This window comes from Balaenoptera borealis (assembly GCF_965194805.1).
Source record: "Balaenoptera borealis genome assembly, chromosome: 7".
Lineage (NCBI taxonomy): Eukaryota > Metazoa > Chordata > Mammalia > Artiodactyla > Balaenopteridae > Balaenoptera > Balaenoptera borealis.
Genome location: NC_138864.1, coordinates 107526607 through 107545945, shown reverse-complemented (window position 1 = coordinate 107545945; position 19339 = coordinate 107526607). Strand labels below are relative to the sequence as shown.

Below are 19339 nucleotides of genomic sequence, written 5' to 3'. Positions count from 1 at the left end.
TTGAACCTGAAGTCCAGATATTATTTCTTGTTCCCAGTTCCAGAATAATTGGCTTATATACTCATTTAATGCAAACTTAAAAAACACTAACTTAACTACAAGGGAACGAGACAGTTTTATGAAGATATCAACTGACATCTCATTAAACTGACATTAGAGGAATGCTGTCTGGCATAGATTTGTGAAGTATTAAGTTGGATGATCCTGAACAAGTAAACAAAGCCTTGAAATTATTAATATCATTTTGTATTTTTGGTGTGACAGGCTTATGTGAACAAGCACTCTCTGCATGTGTTAATATCAGTGAAACTGAATTACCCAAGCAAATTAAATAGAGAACCTAAACTAGGACATATTTTTCTACTTTTCTCCAACGCTGGTGATTGTAGTTCGGCAAAGCAACATCATTCATCAGAGTAATGTTGTTAATGTGAACTGTTTTGAGTTTATGGCTATTTAATTTACAAGTGTATTCTGATTTTATGTTTTATAAGCACTATAAGCATAAGGAGCTTTAAATAATTTATGCATTTAAGTAACATTTTGATAAAAATAACTTGTCAACATTGAGGAGGGGACTTTTTCTCTGTTTGAAAGAGGATGAACAAAATTAAAACATGGAATGAACATTACTCAATTTTTTCAATTTAAATTTTTATTTTTTCCAGTTTTATTGAGATATAATTGGCATACAGCACTGTATAACTTTAAGGTGTACAGCATAATGATCTGACTGACATACATGGTGAAATGATTATCACAGTAAATTTAGTTAACATTCATCATCTCATATAGATACAAAAAAAGTTTTTTTCCTTGTAATGAGAACTCTTAGGATCCACTCTCTTAACAAGTTTCATATATACTAATGGCAGTGTTAACTATAGCTGTCATGTTGTATATTATCTATCCTTAGCACTGATTTATCTTATAACTGGAAGTTTGTACCTTTGACGACCTTCATCCAGTTTCCTCTCCCCCTCTAAGAACATTACTCAATTTTAAGAAATACTGTTCTACCAAATTCTCCTTCTTAAGTTAAACTGGGTTTGTTACCTGAAGCCAATAAAATCCTAATTAATACACTACCTCTAGAGTTGTGAGAAATAGATGCAAACCATAAAGTAAATGACAAATGTGAGATATTTACTACAGAAAGTAGATTCTTTTTTTTTAACATCTTTATTGGAGTATAATTGCTTTACATTGTTGTGTTAGTTGCTGCTATATAACAAAGTGAATCAGCTATACACAAAGTAGATTCTTAAGAAATACTTTCTAATTGGTCACATGAGAGAGGCAAAATAAGATAATAATATATGAAGTTGTAATAGTCCTAAAATAGCTATATGGCTCAAGAGGTATATGGATAACTATACTGTTTGAATTAAACTTAAAATTTAAAAACAATAAATACAAACTTCTTGTATAATCTTCAATAAGTGGAAGAATATATATAAAAAGTAAAACTCCCCCCTTCACCCTCCACTCAATCCTACTCCCCACTCCAAAAGACTGTTAACAGTTTGAAGTCTATCCTTCAAGATGGTTTCTATGTACTGACATAAGCATGTGCGGACCCTTGAAGCTATTCTATCTTAGTTCGTTACAAAAATGGGACTGTACAATTTTTTCTTCTTATCTCATTTTCAGTATTTTCTATTTTTTCATGGCTCCTGCATGGCTTTTGTTCTTTTATACAATATGTCTTAGGTACAGTAAATACATTGGTATTCATTCTTTAACAGGTCATTCTTTTTTTAACCTGCAGCCATTTTTCTGTCCCCTTTGGTGGAAACAATAAGAGTGAAGGCCTCTTAGCCCCAAATCAGCACTCTCTTTTGGAATGTAAGTTTATAAACACAGCAAAAACAAACAAAAAGGTGTTAAAGAAATCCAAGGACTCCAAACAAATTCAAGCAAAGTTAGAGTTGCCTTCAGCACCTGAACAATCTTTTGCTTCCAAAATAAAAAAAAAAAAAAAGTAGGGGTTGGGAGGGGGAATTTCTCCAAATGAGAAATATCATTTGTCAAGGTCTCAGTGGATCTGGGAATATCTTTGTTGACTGCACTGCTTAGTAGGTTGAAAAAGCCCCACTGACTTTCATCTCCCTGAGAGATTTGTTCACAGGACAATATTCTGGTTTCTCCATGTGAATTTCACTTAAATTGGGCGTTTTTTTTTTTTTTTACAATTTAATTCTATTTTAATTGATAGGAAATCACCTCCAAGTTTATGTAAATCTTTCAAATTCCTAGTACATTTATTTTTATTTATTTATTTATTTTTGGCTGTGTTGGGTCTTCGTTTCTGTGCCAGGGCTTTCTCCAGTTGTGGCAAGCGGGGGCCACTCTTCATCGCGGTGCGCGGGCGTCTCACTATCACGGCCTCTCTTGTTGCGGAGCACAGGCTCCAGACGCGCAGGCTCAGTAATTGTGGCTCACGGGCCTAGCTGCTCCGCGGCATGTGGGATCTTCCCAGACCAGGGCTCGAACCCGTGTCCCCTGCGTTGGCAGGCAGATTCTCAACCACTGCGCCACCAGGGAAGCCCAAATTGGGCGTTTTGAACCTCTTTCAGTCTGGTGATGCCTATGGATATTTTTTCAGAATAATGTTTTCAATGCATAAAACAAAATGTTTGACCAGGGAAACCAATTATACTAAAATGTAGCTATCAAAATATTAAAAGAATTAAATTTGTGATATAGTAATTCATGTGCCTCCCTATTAACATATTATGACAAGGTCAAATGGGAATCTAATAACTACTATAATTTAAAATAGGGCATAAACAATATTTCAAGGTATTTGCAGTAACTGTAATGGGATATGAAAATACCTGGATTTCTACTGGTGACAAAGTCACAGTACAGTTAATACCACTGTAGTTTGTTGCCTACATTTATAACTGATGGAAATGCTGAATTTCAGTTAGAGGACTTTTTAAAATAATAGTATTTTTTCCCTATCTATATTAGTTTCCTTGGTGTATTAGTTTGCTAAGTCTGCCATAACAAAATAACACATACTAGGTGACTTACACAACTGAAATTTATTTTCTCACAGTTCTGGAGGCTAGAAGTCTAATATCAAGATATCAACAGGATTGGTTCCTTCTGGAGGCTCTGAAGGAGAATCTGTTCTGAGCCCCTTTTCTAGATTCTGGTGGTTGCTGGCAATCCTTGGCAGCATCACTCCAAGCTCTGCCTCCATCACCATACGATGCTCTCTCCCTGTGTATCTCTGTGTCCAAATTTCCCTCTTCTTATAAGGACACCAGTCATATTGGATTGAGGGCACACCCAAGTCTAGTATGACATCATCTTTACTTATTACTTCTGCAAAAATTCCATTTCCAAATAAGGTCACATTCAGAAGTTACAGGTGGACATATATTTTGGGGGCAGGGGGAACACTATTCAACCCAGTATACCATTCAAGTTCACAGACTCCCTAGCTTAAATGGAATCAGTACTAAGTCTGAAAGAGAGAAATGATGAAAAATGCTTATGATTACTGTGTTGGAGAGTGAAATTATGCAATTTTTTTCTTCTTATCTCTATTTTCAGAATGTTCTAGAATATGATTATATTACTTTTAGAAAAAAAATTAATAAAGAAATGATTATGGTATTGATTCTAAGCACTGGCAACTTTTTAGATATTAATTTCTTTTGAATTTGACCTTGGATAATTTCACCAACATAAAGGCAAAGGGGTCTGGGCAGGTAAGCGGAGTCAGGCTCGTGGTTTTATACATCTGTGAAGTTGCAGATTGACCTGAAAAATCTCTCTCAAAGAAAAATGTAGAGTCATGTTTAATTCTTTTAGTATAAGAGGAACGTGATCAAAGTCTCCTAGACTTAAGGCATCCTTGGATAAACACAAACTACAATTGCCACGTAACAATGAAATTAAAAACACTAGTCAGCATTCCTCATTAAAAAGAGGCAGGGAACCATACATTTATGGCCAATGAACTTTTGACATGTGTGTCAAGTACATTCAATGGGGAAATAATTTCTTCAACAAATGGTGCTGCAATAACTGGATTTCCAGAATAAAGCTAGACACCTAACTCACACCATATATAAAAATTAGTCCTCAGTGTATCAATGACCTACACATAAATGCTAAAACCATAAAACTATTAGAAGAAAACATAGAGGTGAATCTTCATTATCTTGGATTTGGCAATAGATTCTCAGATATGACACCAAAAGCATGAGCAACAAAAGAAAAAATAGATAAATAGGATTTCATCAAAATTTTAAAATTTTATGAATCAAAGGACATTATCAGAAAAGTGAAAAGACAACCTACAGAATAGAAGAAAATATTTGCAAATCATACATTTAATAAGGGTTTAATATCAAGAATACATAAAGAACTCCTAAAACTCAGCAACAACAACAAAAAACCCCAATTTAAAAATGGGCAAAGGATTTGAATAGACATTTCTCCAAAGGAGGTATACAAATGGTCAATAAGCACATGAAAAGACATTCAACATCATTAGTCATTAGGGAAATGCAAATCATAACCACCTGAAGGGCTTCCCTGGTGGCACAGTGGTTAAGAATCCGCCTGCCAATGCAGGGGACACGGGTTCGAGCCCTGGTCCGGGAGGATCCCACATGCCGCAGAGCTACTAAGCCCATGCACAACTACTGAGCCTGCGCTCTAGAACCCGTGCACCACAACTACTGAGTCCATGTGCCACAACTACTGAAGCCCTCACGCCTAGAGCCCGTGTTCTGCAACAAGAGAAGCCAGCTCAATGAGAAGCCCACGCACAACAACAAAGAGTAGCCGCCGCTCGCCGCAACTAGAGAAAGCCCATGGGCAGCAACAAAGACCCAACACAGCCAAAAATAAATAAATTAATTTAAAAAAAAACAAACACCTGAGATACCACTCCACATTCCCTAGGATATCTAAAATCAGAAAGATAGACAATAATAAATATCAGCGAGGATGCAGAGAGTTTAGAACACTCATATATTGCTAATGGGATTGTAAAATGGTACAGCCACTTTGGAAAATAGTTTGAGAGTTAAACATAGAGTTACTGGACTTCCCTGGTGGTCCAGTGGTTAAGACTCCACACCTCCAATGCAGGGGGCGCAGGTTCAACCCCTGGTCTGGGAACTATGATCCCACATGCCACACAGCATGGTCAAAAAAACCCAAAAAACAAAAAAAAACATAGTTACCATATGACCCAGAAATTTTACTCCTTGATTTATATGTAAGAGAACTGAAAACATATGTCTGCACAAAATACTTGTATACATTCATAGCAGCGTTATTCACAATAGCCCAAAAGTGTAAACAACCCGAATGTCCATCAACAGATGAAAAGATAAACAAAATATGATCTATCCATACAATGCGATATTATTCAGTCATAAAAAAGAATGAAGTACAAATACATACTACAACATAGATGAACCTTTAAAACATCATGCTCACTGAAAGAAGCCAGACACAAAAAGCCACATATTGTATGACCCCATTTATATGAAATGTTCAGAACAGGCAAATCCATAGTGATTAAAAGATTAGTGGTTGCCAAGGGCTAGGGGAAGGGAGGAATGGAGAGTGACTGTTAATGGGTACAGACAGGGTTTCTTTTTGAAGTGATGAAATGCCCTGTAAGCGGATAGTGATAATGGTTGCACAAACCTGTGAATATCCTAAAAGTCACTGACAGGTACACTTTATTAAAGGGTGAATTTTATGTTATTTTAGTTATATATCAATAAAAAGTAGCCCATAAGAATTCAAAATGTTTGATAAATGTGTGCCCAATTAAAAGCCTATTAAGTATCATGTTTTATAGAAACTAAATTTTCACTACAAATATAAATTTTGCTGTTTGATACATTTTTCTACTTCATGAAGGAATTATATTAGCAAACATCATATGTTTGACTTAAGAAGAGAGGTCTTACATAGCATAAAAAGCTTATCTGCATACATTTTTTGTATATTCTCACCTGAAAAAAAACACAATAAAGACAGTCTGACAGCTGGAGCTATCAGCAGAGCTGTCTGCTTCACAGGGACAAACAAAATGGATAAGGTGACTCTGAGAGGGCGATTAACATGATCAAAGTTTGGGGGGAGGGCACATGGGACCAAGACCATGGAAAGGAGGGGAAGGAAGCAGGATTGGGCAGGTGGAGAGGCTGTACTGTGATGCAGTCTCAAGGAAGGCCCCAGGGGACCCTACTGGAAACTCTAAAGCTAATGGCCCTTTAGCATTGTCCAGAGTTGGGGCAAGGGGCTAGGCCTTTTATACCTCTGTCTTGATTAATCACTGGATGAAGGATGCCCTTGAGAAAGGGGGGTGGTGACCTCAGGCAAAATGGCCCTCTCCAGTCAATAACTCCTAAGGGAACTGACAGCCGAGGGTTTCCTGTTGGTGGTACTCCCAGTGGCGGGAGGAAATAGTTCCTCATTCCTGAAGGGGGATCTGGGTGGTGCATCACTGCCTCCACCACTTATACTAAAATGCTTGGGAAGAAAACTAGCACTTACCAAGAACCTACTGCTATGTGCCAACCACTTTCATAGACGTTATCCCATTTAATCTCATAACCAGAGGTCCCTCGAACACAAGGTCACAAGGTGAGTGATGGAAGTGGGAAGAGGGGCCATCTCTGATTCTAAAACTCTTTCTTCCACATCACATTTGCCAAGTGACTCTTTGACAATTGTAAGTTTCAAAAGTATTTATTGACTCATGACTTAAAATTGGCATTTTCTGAGCACCTATTATGTCCAGGCACTGGGAAATTATAGAAAAAAGACAAAATGTCTGCCATACACAAACATGCACACAAATATACATATATATGTATGTGTGGAAATACACATGTATGTAAATATGTAAACATCTATGTGTGTGTATATATATGTGTGTGTGTGTGTGTATATATATATACACATATGTATATATATACATACATAGTTGTTCAGGCCAAAAGCTTGGAGTCCTCCTTGAAATCTATTTCCTCACCTGCTATGTATAACCCATCACCACATCCTATTGTTTCTAGCTCCAAAATGTATCTTGAATCTGCCCACTTGCAGCTATCTTTGCCCATCATCATCTTTTGCTGGGGTTTCTTTAGCAACACCCTAATGGTCATTCTGTATCCTCTCTTGGCTCCAATCCATTCATCACCTAGTCTTCAGAGTGATTTTTCCCAAAATGCACAACTGTGCATGCTACTGTGTTGCTTAAAGTCTTTCAATGGCTACATTTGGCTTTTAGGATAAAGTCTAAATCCTTTAGAAGGTTAACATACATTTATTTAACAATTCTTAATTGAGTATCTACTCTGGTCCAGGCACTGTTGTAAACAATGGGAATACAGCAATGAACAACAACAACAAAAACCCACAAAAACTCCTACTCTTCTGAAAATTATAAAGATTATACTCTAGTGGGGATGGGGAGAGACAGAAGTAAACATAATAAGAAAATTACATATGCTGTAAGAAGATAAGCACTATAGAGAAGAACAGAGCAGGGTAAGTGGAAGAGAGGAATTCCAGGTGTCTGTGTGGGGTGGGGAGGAGTTGCAAGTTTCTATAGAGTGATGTGGGTAGGTCTCACTGAGAAGGTGACATATGAATAAAGAAGTCACAAAGAATTGAAGGAGGTAAGGGAGAAAGTCACGTGGGTGTCTGGAAGAGCCTTCCAGGCAGAGGCAACAGGGAGTGCAAATGTCTCAAGGCAGGACTACATCTGTCAAATTCAAGGCCTAGTAAGGAGGCCAGTGTAGCTGAAGCAGAGGGAATGAGGGGGAGAATGGAAGATATTGGAATCAGTGAGAATAGGTAATCTTTTTCAAGGAGTTTTGCTGTAAAGAAGAGCAGAACAATGGAGTGGTATCTGGACGAGGAACTGCAATCAGAGAAGGTTTTTGTTTTGTCTCATTTTGAAGACGGGAGAAATAATATCTTAATGCCGACGTGAATGTTCAGTAGAGGGGAGAATCACTGGGCAATGTCCTTGAGTAGGCAAGCGGGGACTAGGCCAAGTGTACAAGGTTGGCCTTATGTAGGAGCACAGACTACAGCAAGTTTTCTCAATCTCTACACGTCTGACATTTTTGGGTGAGCTAATTCTTTGTTGTGAGGGGCTGTCCTGTGCACTGTAAGATGTTTAGCAGCAACACCAGCGTCTACCATCACCCCATCTGTAATAACCAAAAATGTCTCTAGAAATTGCCAAATGTCCCCTGGGAGGCAAAACTGCACCCATTTGAGAGCCACTGATCTATATTAACAGGAGGAAAGGTAAAGTACTATCAGAGGATAAGACAACCACTCAGTATATGAAATGAAAAGACAAAGCTGCATTTATTGCTTACTATAGGCAGTGAGGGTCATGCTTGTCAGGCACAGGTTTAGAGAAGACCAAACTGCTAATCTTATATTGGATTTACAGAAAGTGGGGAGTTCAGGGATTGGTGACCTTTCAGAGGTCTAAGTGTGTTGACATTCTCTGCAGAAGTGATAACTTGCGTGAGAATATTGTTGATTGGTTGGCACTTGGAGGTGTGTGTACTGAAGTGAGTCTGTGATTGGCTGATTTTCAGAATCAATGGGTTGTCTTTGGGCTTGCAAAAGCATGTTCACTGGGGTGAGTTATCAATAGACTGAACTTAAAACTGGCTCTGATTTCTGGCTACTACCATGGGAATGTGGGAACTTAAAAAATTCTCAGTATTCCACATGCTAGTGGGTAGATGCGGTGGTGGTAATTTGTGGAAGTTTTCTTCTGATTGCTTAAATTTTTTAAGTGAAATAGGAAACAAGGACATCAGCAGACAGGGAGGATGGATTCGAAGAGACACTGAAGATTTGAGGAGAGAAATATGAAAGTCATCTATGAAAGTAGGAGAGGAGGTACACTAGGGAAATGTAGTATGATTACTGGGCAGAATTAAGGGCCCACTTGAGGTCGACAATAAAGAGAGACAAGTCAGCATGCCATGCATTTTTCTTTAACCGTATTCAGCTGACAGGGTGCAGGAGCAGAGTGGTGGAACGCTGAACTCTACTGTGATTGAGGTTTTGCCAAACAAGTACTACAAAGCAAGAAAGGTCCAAAGAAATTGAGAGTACATTCTAGAGAATGTATTATTTTCAGTTATATATTTTGCTTTTTTATTATGACATTGTCAAAAATACTCAATAATAGAAAGAATAATATAATGAACCCCCATGAGTCTATCACCCAAACCCAACAATTAAAAACATTTTTCATCATGGGATTTCCCCTGTGGTCCAATGGTTAAGACTCCACTTTCCCAATGCAGGGGGCACAGGTTGGATCCCGGTTCAGGGAACTAGATCCTGCATGCATGCCACAACTAAAGATCCCGAGTGCTGCAACTAAGACCTGGAGCAGCCAAATAAGTAAGTAAATAAACATTAAAAAAAATTTTTTTTTCATCTATTTTCCTCACATTTTCTTTTCCTCCAGAACTTCAAAGCAAATCCCAGACATCATACTAGTTCACCCATAAACACCTCAAGACGTATCTCTTATAAGTAAGGATTTTTTTTGGCCACAACGCGAGGCTTGTGGGATCTTAGTTACACGACCAGGGATGGAACCTGGGTCCTCAGCAGTGAGAGCACTGAGTCCTAACCCATGGACCACCAGGGAATTCTCAGTAAGGACTTTTAAAAACCATAATCACAGTGCCATTATCACATATAACAAAACTAAATAAGTCTTTAATATTAACTAATTATCTGTCCATATTCAAATTTTGCAAAGGAATGATGATAATGATTGGCAACTAACTGAAGCTGGCTAAGGAGAGAAGAAACAAGGTGGTGTTGTTCGGAACAATGTAAAAGCTGAGATCAATAGGTTGAAAGTCCTGGTGGGGGGGGGGGAAACTACTGGAGTTAGGAGCCCACAGAGAGTGAGCTGGCAGGGGGGTGGGGTGGTCCCACTTTTATCTTTGCCCATTGCTCAGTCACATCAGTCTCCTTTTTCTGTTTATTATATGAGGCAAACTCCTTCCAGTTTGGGATGCTGGAAGAGTCTGTGTAGATCTCTTTCCCACAATCTCATCCATTTTAACTCCAGCACTGATGCTCTCAGGAGAATCTGTAGACTGAATTAGGTCCTCCTTTACCCTAACCCTAACCCTTGGGATTTCTTTGGAGCACTTGTAATTTCAAAAGTTCAGGAAAACGTATTTTTTTAATGTCTAACTCCACTAAAAATTACGTCTCCTTTATTCACTGCTGTCATTGCCAGCGCCGAGGACAGCGTCAGTAAGACACCCTCAATAAATAATTTTTGGACAAAGCAGGGAAGAAGTGTTCGATAACGGCAAACGCCAGACTTCTAAACCCACCCGTAACACGGTTTCTAAGGATTCTAAATTATTTACTCTTAAGTGACGGTCGCCATTCCCTCACATGTAAAAAGATAAACTTAGGAGAGTCTTATCAGTTAATTACCTTAAGACTAAATTGGGCCCCTCAGCCCTGCTGAACTCGGAGAGACAGCGCTCTAAAAACCTCTTATCAACCCAAGTATGCTCGTACATAAAGGAAACGACTACTCTTGGCGTTTAACCAGAGCCCTCCCGCGAGGGTCTACCTCGGTTTTTTTGTTTGGGCCACGCCGCAGGGAATGCGGGATCTAAGCTCCCCGACCAGGGGATGGAACCCACACCCCCTGCAATGGAAGCGCGTAGTCTTAATCACCGGACCGCCAGGGAAGTCCCTACCTCGTTCTAAAATGGCCAGGAAAGGCTGGGCCCGGCGGTGAGACCCGGCAGGTTGCTTGGGCCAACGCGTGGGAAGCCAAAAGAGGATCCTAACCGCTCAGAACGGAAGTTCCTGAGCCTTCACACGCGCGGGGAAGCAACTCGGAAACGGACCAAGATGGCGGCGCCCAGTGAGGGGCTAACGTTTGCTGCGGGGGTCGAAAAGAATTGTAGTGCGGTTGTTCGCTCCCCAGAAGGGACTCCCCAGAAAGTCCGGCAGCTGATAGATGAGGGGATTGCCCCGGAAGAGGGAGGCGCCGAAGCGTGAGTCCGCGAGTCCACCCTGGGTCTGGCGACGGCAGTTTGGAGAGGGTTTGGGGGACTCAGGCCAGGGTAGGATACCCTGGGTCTGTAACTCGGGCGGTGGGAATGGGTGCGACTCGGGATATTGAAGAGACTCGGGTTCCTTCGCTTAGTCGGCTTTAGTCTTCTACTCGGGAGGCACTGGGCGCAATTTTGCCTTAAGACAGGTTTGGGGAGGAAGGAAAAAGACAGGACCGCTAACTGAATGTGCGCACCTGATTTCTCTTAGACTTCTTAACCTTTTTAAGTCCTAGACACCTTTGGCAGCCTGGTAAAGTTTATGAACACCTTCTCAGAATTATATTTTTAAATGCATAAAGTAAATTGCATAGGATTATAAAGGATACCAATTACGTTGGAATGCAGTTATCAAGAAGTAAAAGAAAAAAAGTGATGCGGTAAAACGCTTCATTACTTAAGAGTTAAATAATATCTAGTAATAGGTCTGTTATCTACCATAATTTTGAAGTAGCGAGAGCATAAACGGTATTTCAAAACATGTGCAACAACCATAATGTGGTGACAAAATACCTGTGATTTCCATTGATGACAAATTTACAGGTACTGCTGATGCTACTGTGGGTTTTTAAATTATCTTCATTCATAATGGAAGGAAATGCTACATTTCAGTGAGAGGTTACCAAAGTAAATGTCATTTTTTTCTATCCAAGTTTATGGAAGCTCTGAATTTTTTCCAAGATCCACACCTCCCTGAGGCTCTCTGTCACTCTCAGAAGGATTCTTAGAATAAATTCCTTTATTTTGAGTTATAATAGTTGGTGTAATCTTACTTTCATTAAAATTACTTTTGTCTTCAGCAGTTCCTGCGTCTACACTTCCCAGGTGCTGTTGAAATGCCTTTCACTGAATATAAAAGAATTGTTTTGCTGGTTTTTTTCTCCTTGAATTTTTTCATGAAATAGCTAAAATTCTTTACTTTGATTTAAAATTTCAAATTAGTTCCTTTGGGGAAGAAGTGCATATCAAGGATCAATCCAGGTAGAAATATCAAAATTGTCATTTTCTGCTGTTAAAATAGTTAAATTTCTAAGGTGGTTCAAATTGGATAATGCACAGAAGCCTTGAGTCTTATTTTGTGTTTACGAAAATTATGCAAAATACTGTTGGAGAGCAGTGAGTGAGGTAGCATAGTTTGCCAGTATAGGATTAGTGGAGCATGGTCAAGGTAGAAATTGCTTGAAATTTAGTTATGGCCAAACTGTAGAGATTTGAATGCCAGTCTGAAGAATTTGGATTCTGCTTAGTAAGTACTGTGAAACTATTGACAATGTTAAACAGAAAAATTACCTGACTGAAATGATATTTAGAAAGATTAAAATCCAGAGTGGCGTGATTGATGATACAATGTGCAGAGAAGCTAGATAAAAAACGTTTAGGCAAAGTGATGCCTTGAAAGGATTACCAATAGTTCTGCCACTTTATTTTAGGAAGGACACATCTGCCACATTCCAGTCAGTTAATGGATCACCCCAAGCAGAAGAACCTCCATTGGAATCTACAAGCAAAGAAGCCTTCTTTAGCAGAGTGGAAACCTTTTCTATATCCTTTTTGGTTCGACTGAGTTGCACTTTCTGCCTGCTTCTGGAATTATTCTTCTAGGAGTAACACCACTTACTCTGATGTTTTTAATTTTTAGAATTAAACTTGGTAAGAAATTTCTTAGGAAAATTAGCATCATAAAATGTCATCCCTCAAAGGGATATTTGAGATCTAACCTTTCTTTTTTACAGAAGAAAAAACTAAGAGCCTGAGAGAAGAAGGAATAATAACTAACATTTGTATATAGTATTTCCATGTATATTATCAGTTTCAAGTTGGTTATGTGACTTACCCAGGGTCAACTTGCTAGCAAATGGCAGAGCTGGAATTACAGTGTAAGGCAGCGGTCCCCAACCTTTTTGGCACCAGGGACCTGTTTCGTGGAAGCCAGTTTTTCCACAGACAGGGGTGGGTGATGGGGCGGGGGGGGTTCAGGCGGTAATTTGAGCAAGATGAAGCTTCACTTGCTCTTCCGCCACTCACCTCCTGCTGTGCGGCCCGGTTCCTAACAGGCCGAGGCCTGGGGGTTGGGTTGGGGGTCCCCTGGTTGTAAGGCTTTTAGCACCAAACCTAATGTTTTTTAACATTATACTACATTTCCTATCTCTTTCAAGATTTTCCTTTGTAAATTATCTATGGTTGCACAACAATTTACCCTAAAACTTAGTGGCTTAAAACGACAAGCACTTATTATCTCACAATTTCTGTGGATCAGGAATCTAGGCACAGCTTAGCTGAGTCCTTTGGTTCAGGATCTCTCTCAGACTGTAATCAAGGTGTTGGCCAGGGCTGCAGTCATCTCAGGGCTAGACTAGGAAAGGATCCACTTCCAAGCTCACTCACGTGCTTGTTGGCAGGATTAATTCCCTCATGGCTGGATTGAGGGTTTCAGTTCTATACTCGCTTTTGGCTGGAGCTCCGTGGGCTCTCCACAGGGATAATTCACAACATGGCAGCGGGCTTCAGTCAGAGTGAGCAAGCAAGAGAGAGCAAGATAGAAGCTAGATCTCAACTGACATCACATCACTTTTGCCATTTTCTCTTTGCTAGAGTGTTTTTAATTTAAAGCAATTACAGACTCATAGAAAGGTTGCACAGGTTACAAAGAACTTCCTTGTGTGTACTTGAAAGTAAGTTGTCAAAGTGACACCTCATTACCCCCAAATATTTCCCACAAACAAGGACTTTCTCTTACATAACCACAATGAAACCATCAAAACTGGGAAATTCACATAATAAATTACTACCATATAACCCTTACATCATAATCATTCCATCAATTGTAGTAATAATGTTCTTTATAGCGAAAGGATCCAGCTGAGAATCCTCAGTTTTTCCTTGAATTTCATGACCTTGATACTTTTGAAGCTTATAGGCCAGTATTTTATAGAGTGTATCTCAACTTGCATTTGTCTGATGTTTCATTATGATTAGATTCAGGTTATGTAGGAATATCACAGAAGTAATGCTGTGTTCTCATTGCATCCTGTCAGGTGGCACATGATTTTGATCTGTCCCTTTACCAGCTATCATCATTTTGATCAGTTGATTAAGGGAGTGTCTGTTGGTGTTTTCCATTGTAAAGTAGCTTTTTCCTCCTTTGTAATTAAACTGTTTTGTGGGGATGTGCTTTGAAACCATGTAAATACCACATTCCTCATCAAACTTTATGTAACTTATTGTAGCAGCATGGGCTCATGATTTCCTTTTTTATTCAATGGGTTATAATCCATTACTATTATATATTTTGAGATTCCAGTTGCCCCTGATTTGGTGAGTGGGAGCCCCATGTAGATGCTCTTTATACCCCACTTGGCTACAGCACCCCAAGGTAGGGTCCCCCTCTGTATGGACTCCCTCTTTACCCGACTTGACTTTTGACACCATGCGATGAGCTGCCTCCCCTACCCTCCTGGCTTAGTCCTCCGCCTTGCTCACCACCTGGTGGCTTTAGGACTAAATTGTTCAGGAAGGGGAAAGTATTTTAACCATGCTTCTACTGCTGTTCCTTGGATTAATTCCTGATATTGATAAAGCATTTAAAATCATTTTCTTTTGTTATTTTTTTGTTCCCATTGGATATAAATTGATTGCCACTTTGATATGATAATTATTTATTTAACTTAAGCTAGTTAAGTGATTCTATTACTTTTATTCTACATAATCCAAACTCCTTTAACATTTATATCTAGATTCTGTTTCTAGCCTTCAGTCCTCCTTTTGCTGCTATTAGAATGTTTTCAAGTTCCTATATCCCTTGTAAAAATATAGAACTTTCCTGCATCTTTTATGTTTTATCCTTTTTTTTTTTTCCTGTGCTCTGTAAAACAAGAGCTCTATAGGTAAAATAGAAAAAGCTGAGTGTTGAATATTAAAGATCAATAAATATTTTAGGACATATTTCCCATGCACATACTTACAGATGCTCTTGATGCTCTCAGCTCACTTAAAACTCACATACCACACACACATTAGTATATAACAGTCAAATTTGGGGCAGGGAGGAATAATGAATATTATCAATTTTACTGACTTTATTCTTCAGAAGGCAAAAGTGGATGTGATACAATAGGAGAGCAGAGATGAGTGATAAAATATTTCAGCTTGTTTGACCTTCACCATCCCTTACTGCTTAGGCAAATCCCAGTGCTTTCACTAGTGTTTTCAAATCCCTGGTATTTCATACTAAGCAAAAGTGAATGGTTTTTCTACTGTACCCCACAACCAATAATAAAATAAACATTTTAAACATATAAAATACATACGGCTTCCTGTTGCTTTTCCTCTTAATGTGTTTATTCCTATATAGATTGACTTAAAGTTTTCATTTCTGACTTGTTCATTTTAATGCACGTGCATGTTGTTTTTCTTAATGTGAATACTCTTTGAAATGGGCAGGTAAGCCCCCTGAGCTGTCTCCACTGGTCTGTGCAAAATATGGCTGGGTCACAGTTGAATGTGATATGCTGAAGTGCTCCAGCTGTCAAGCTTTTCTCTGTGCCACTTTACAACCAGCTTTTGATTTTGACAGATGTAAGTATAAAGTACAAATTACATTTTTCTCCATATTCAAAAGATATCTATACTAGTTTTTCTGAAACGACCAGTCACTTGTGTTTGATCAAAGAATGTGTACTTCTGTATATAACAAGGTGAATTTGTGATTGTCTTCCCTAATTACTAGCTTTAGTCATTACTTTTTTTTTTTTTTTTTTTTAAAGCTCAGCTACTTTAGAGTGAACCTGACTTTGTGTATTCTGGGAAACTAACAGCAGTATGTTTATTTTATAGTTCCGAAATTTATACTTAGGCTAAGAGACACAGGACTTTTATGAAGGCTCACACTTTGGAATGCCTGCCTTATAAGATACATGATATCTCCTTTGTTATTGCTTTTAGAATCTTGATTTAGAACTTGTTTTGTGAAAAATATTAAGATTATTCAGTTGCTAATATTTCATATCTTTAAAATTTTTCTGAGTTATTTTAATTCTTAGTTGTATCTATACTCTTAAAGGCTTTTGGCCATTGGATTTTGAATCTATATAAGGCATTGTTTTTAAGGCATTGTTACCTATGTGGGTTTCAGATAAGGAACGATGTGCTGAGCTGAAGAAAGCCTTGTGTACTGCCCATGAGAAGTTCTGTTTCTGGCCAGACAGCCCCTCTCCAGGTACTTATTTACAAAATTTCCCATTTACCATCTCTTCTTGGTCAGTGCGGGGTTTTTTTGTTTTGTTTTTTTGCTTGTTTGTTTATTTGTCTTTAATTGGGGTATAGTTGCTTTACAATGTTGTGTTAGTTTCTGCTGTACAGCGAAGTGAATCAGCTATATGTATACATATATCCCCTCTTTTGGATTTCCTTCCCATTTAGGTCACCACAGAGCATTGGGTAGAGTTCCCTGTGCTATACAGCAGGTTCTCATTAGTTATCTATTTTATACATATTAGTGTATATATGTCAATCCCAATCTCCCAGTTCATCCCCACCCCCAGTCATTGCGTTTCTCATATTTTCTTTTTTTTGCAAAAATCTAGCCTTTGAAGTTTCTTTTTCCTCCTGTCTATTTGCGCTTTACAAGAGAACTAATATTCATTCACTTATTGTGTTATTTATTAAGTGCATTTGACATGCCAAAGGTTTAATCGTGCATACATTATCCTGTTTAATCCTCTCAGGAGCCCTGGGAGGTAGATATCAACCTGATTTTTAGGTGAGGAAACTGAGAATCAGAGATCTTTTTTTTTTTACTATTTTATTTACTTATTTATTTATTTATTTATTTATGGCTGCATTGGGTCTTTGTTGCTGTGCATGGGCTTTCTCTAGTTGTGGCAAGCGGGGGCCACTCTGCGTTGTGGTGCACAGTCTTCTCACTGCGGTGGCTTCTCTTGTTGTGGAGCACGGGCTCTAGGCGCGCAGGCTCAGTAGTTGTGGCTCGCAGGTTCTAGAGCACAGGCTCAGTAGCTGTGGTGCACAGGCTTAGTTGCTCCATGGCATGTGGGATCTTCCCAGACCAGGGCTGGAACCTGTGTCCCCTGCATTGACTGGCGGATTCTTAACCACTGTGCCACCAGGGAAGTCCCAAGAATCAGAAGTCTTAAAACCAGCTAGTGAGGAGCCATGACCATGGTTTTATCTGATTTCAGACTCTCTGCTTTTCCCACCAGAGCAAACAGCCCCATGTTCTACCCAGGCTTCCTGGTACACTAATGGCACTAATGGTGGCAGTTAAATATGGTTCAGTTGCTAAAGAAGACTCACAGGACCCCACATGAGAGTGATTACAAATCTACAGTTTATTACAGTAAAACAGCACAATATATCAGTAGCATTGAAGTAAGGATATCATCACAGCCAAAGACTGCCCCATGGTAAGGGGTCTGGAGAGGCCAGGTGCAGGTTACTCTTGTCCTCGTATAAGGGCTGTGGCAGTACGCACTCTCTCTTGAATCAGAAACCACTGATGTGTGCACAAAATGCTTCAGAACAAGGGAGCCCAAGATGTAGTCTCAAGTGGGATTTACTTTTATTTTGCTGGTCGTGTTGGCATATTCCTGCTGAGTAACCAACCTCAACAGCCGAGCCCGCCAGGGGGCTCACCAAGACCAGGGGCAAAACTCTTTGGACCCATGGTTACAATGCAGCACTATTAATCCATATATTTCATGCTTGACCAGAAATCAGCGCCATGTAGGTATGTTTTTTATTTCAGTAGGACAGCTCAGGCTAATTCCAGGGTCACTGATGCCCAGGAATATTCCATGAGTGACCACTAAGAGGAAAAAATAGTTGGAAAGTGACTGTAGAGTGCCATCTACTGATATATGAAGAGGTGATAGAAAAGGAATTATTAAGAAATAGAATTTTTAAAGTGAAAATGACTGTATAACAAGGATTTCCTGCTGTTGGCCTAGCTGTTTCACTGTGTTGTATAACAAAACTCAATCCTATGCGTATTTGAATCTTCTCTGTCCAGTACACCCAGGGCAGAGATAGATTCTCTGTCTGCTAAGGCCTATGTTGGTGGTTGCGAACTCTTGCTACCATGCACTCTTCTTTCTTTCTTTCTCTTTTTCTTTTTTTGCATTTTAATTTTTTTGTACAATTTTTAAAGGTTACTTTCCATTTACAGTTATTACAAAATATTGGCTGTATTTCCCATGTTGTACAATACACTCTACTTTCTTGGTCCCATTTGTGACTTAAGCTACCACCTACTTGAAGACTTCTGACTTCTATTCAGATCTCTCTTTTGAACTTGACTCATATTTTCAACTACCTTCTAAACATTTCCACTTAAAATCTTACTGGTACCTAGAACTCAAAATATACAAAACTGATTTCTTCATCTTATGCTTAAAACTTTATTCACTTCTTACGTTGTCTCCATCTTGGTAGATGTTACTTACCTCCCCCTCCAGTTATGCTACCCAAAAACCTGAAAGTCACCTTAGATGCCCCTCCTTATCATCACCAGCTGGTCCTACCCATTCTGCCTCCTAAATACATCTCAGATATGACCTTCCAATTATATCATCCCTTGATTTGGTTTTTTAACATTCAAGAGACTTTTGTGTGGAGAAAGGAACACCTCAACTATTTATACTTTAATGCTTGCATTTATTAAGCATATCTAATAAAATTGTGAAGGTAATTTTCTTCTAACATTTACCAATAATTACAAACTAAATTAAATCCCTGTAAACATTTTAAATTACAGTTACTAATTTATTAGGACTGATTATTTTGAGTATATCATATACTTTAAAGTAGACAAAATATACACCTACATTAATTGTAAAACACATATTTAAACTTATGTGAAGACATTTTCATGATGGGATTAATTTCTTCTCTGTTCACTCTTTTCCCTTCATAGGTTTTTACTGGTACTTTCTTAGGGTTGTAACAATCAGACCAAATCCTGAATTAGAAGATGATCAGATAGGTGTTGGGACCTGGTTTCTTCTCCCAAGTTTTGTTAAACCAAAGCCACTGGTCATCAGGACATGTTTCCTTTTTATTATTAAACCTCACTTTTTTAAAGTCCACACCTTTCTCATTGATTTCAGTTTTTTATTACCTGACTTTTCTAGTAAAATGATCCATCTTTTAAAATTAATGACGTTTTTTGACCTATTTGGTTGCTTGCA

The 19339-nt window shown here is 38.8% G+C and overlaps 1 protein-coding gene across 5 annotated transcripts in view; it reads left to right on the top strand.

Annotated features, from left to right (window-relative positions):
- The first annotated feature begins 10891 nt into the window (after positions 1–10891).
- The window catches only part of ZC3HC1 (zinc finger C3HC-type containing 1), a 51135-nt gene continuing 42687 nt past the window's right edge, over positions 10892–19339 (top strand). For 4 of the 5 annotated variants that reach the window (XR_014246714.1, XR_014246715.1, XR_014246716.1 and 1 more), the window contains exons 1-4: positions 10892–11081; positions 12569–12680; positions 15563–15713; positions 16270–16353. Coding sequence is in view for 2 of the 5 variants with exons in the window: in XM_082399216.1 (XP_082255342.1) it covers positions 10936–11081; positions 12569–12680; positions 15563–15713; positions 16270–16353 (493 nt within the window). In the remaining 3 variants the exon portion in view is untranslated. The remainder of the gene's footprint in view (positions 11082–12568; positions 12681–15562; positions 15714–16269; positions 16354–19339) is intronic. The other variant, XM_082399217.1, reaches the window with a different exon arrangement.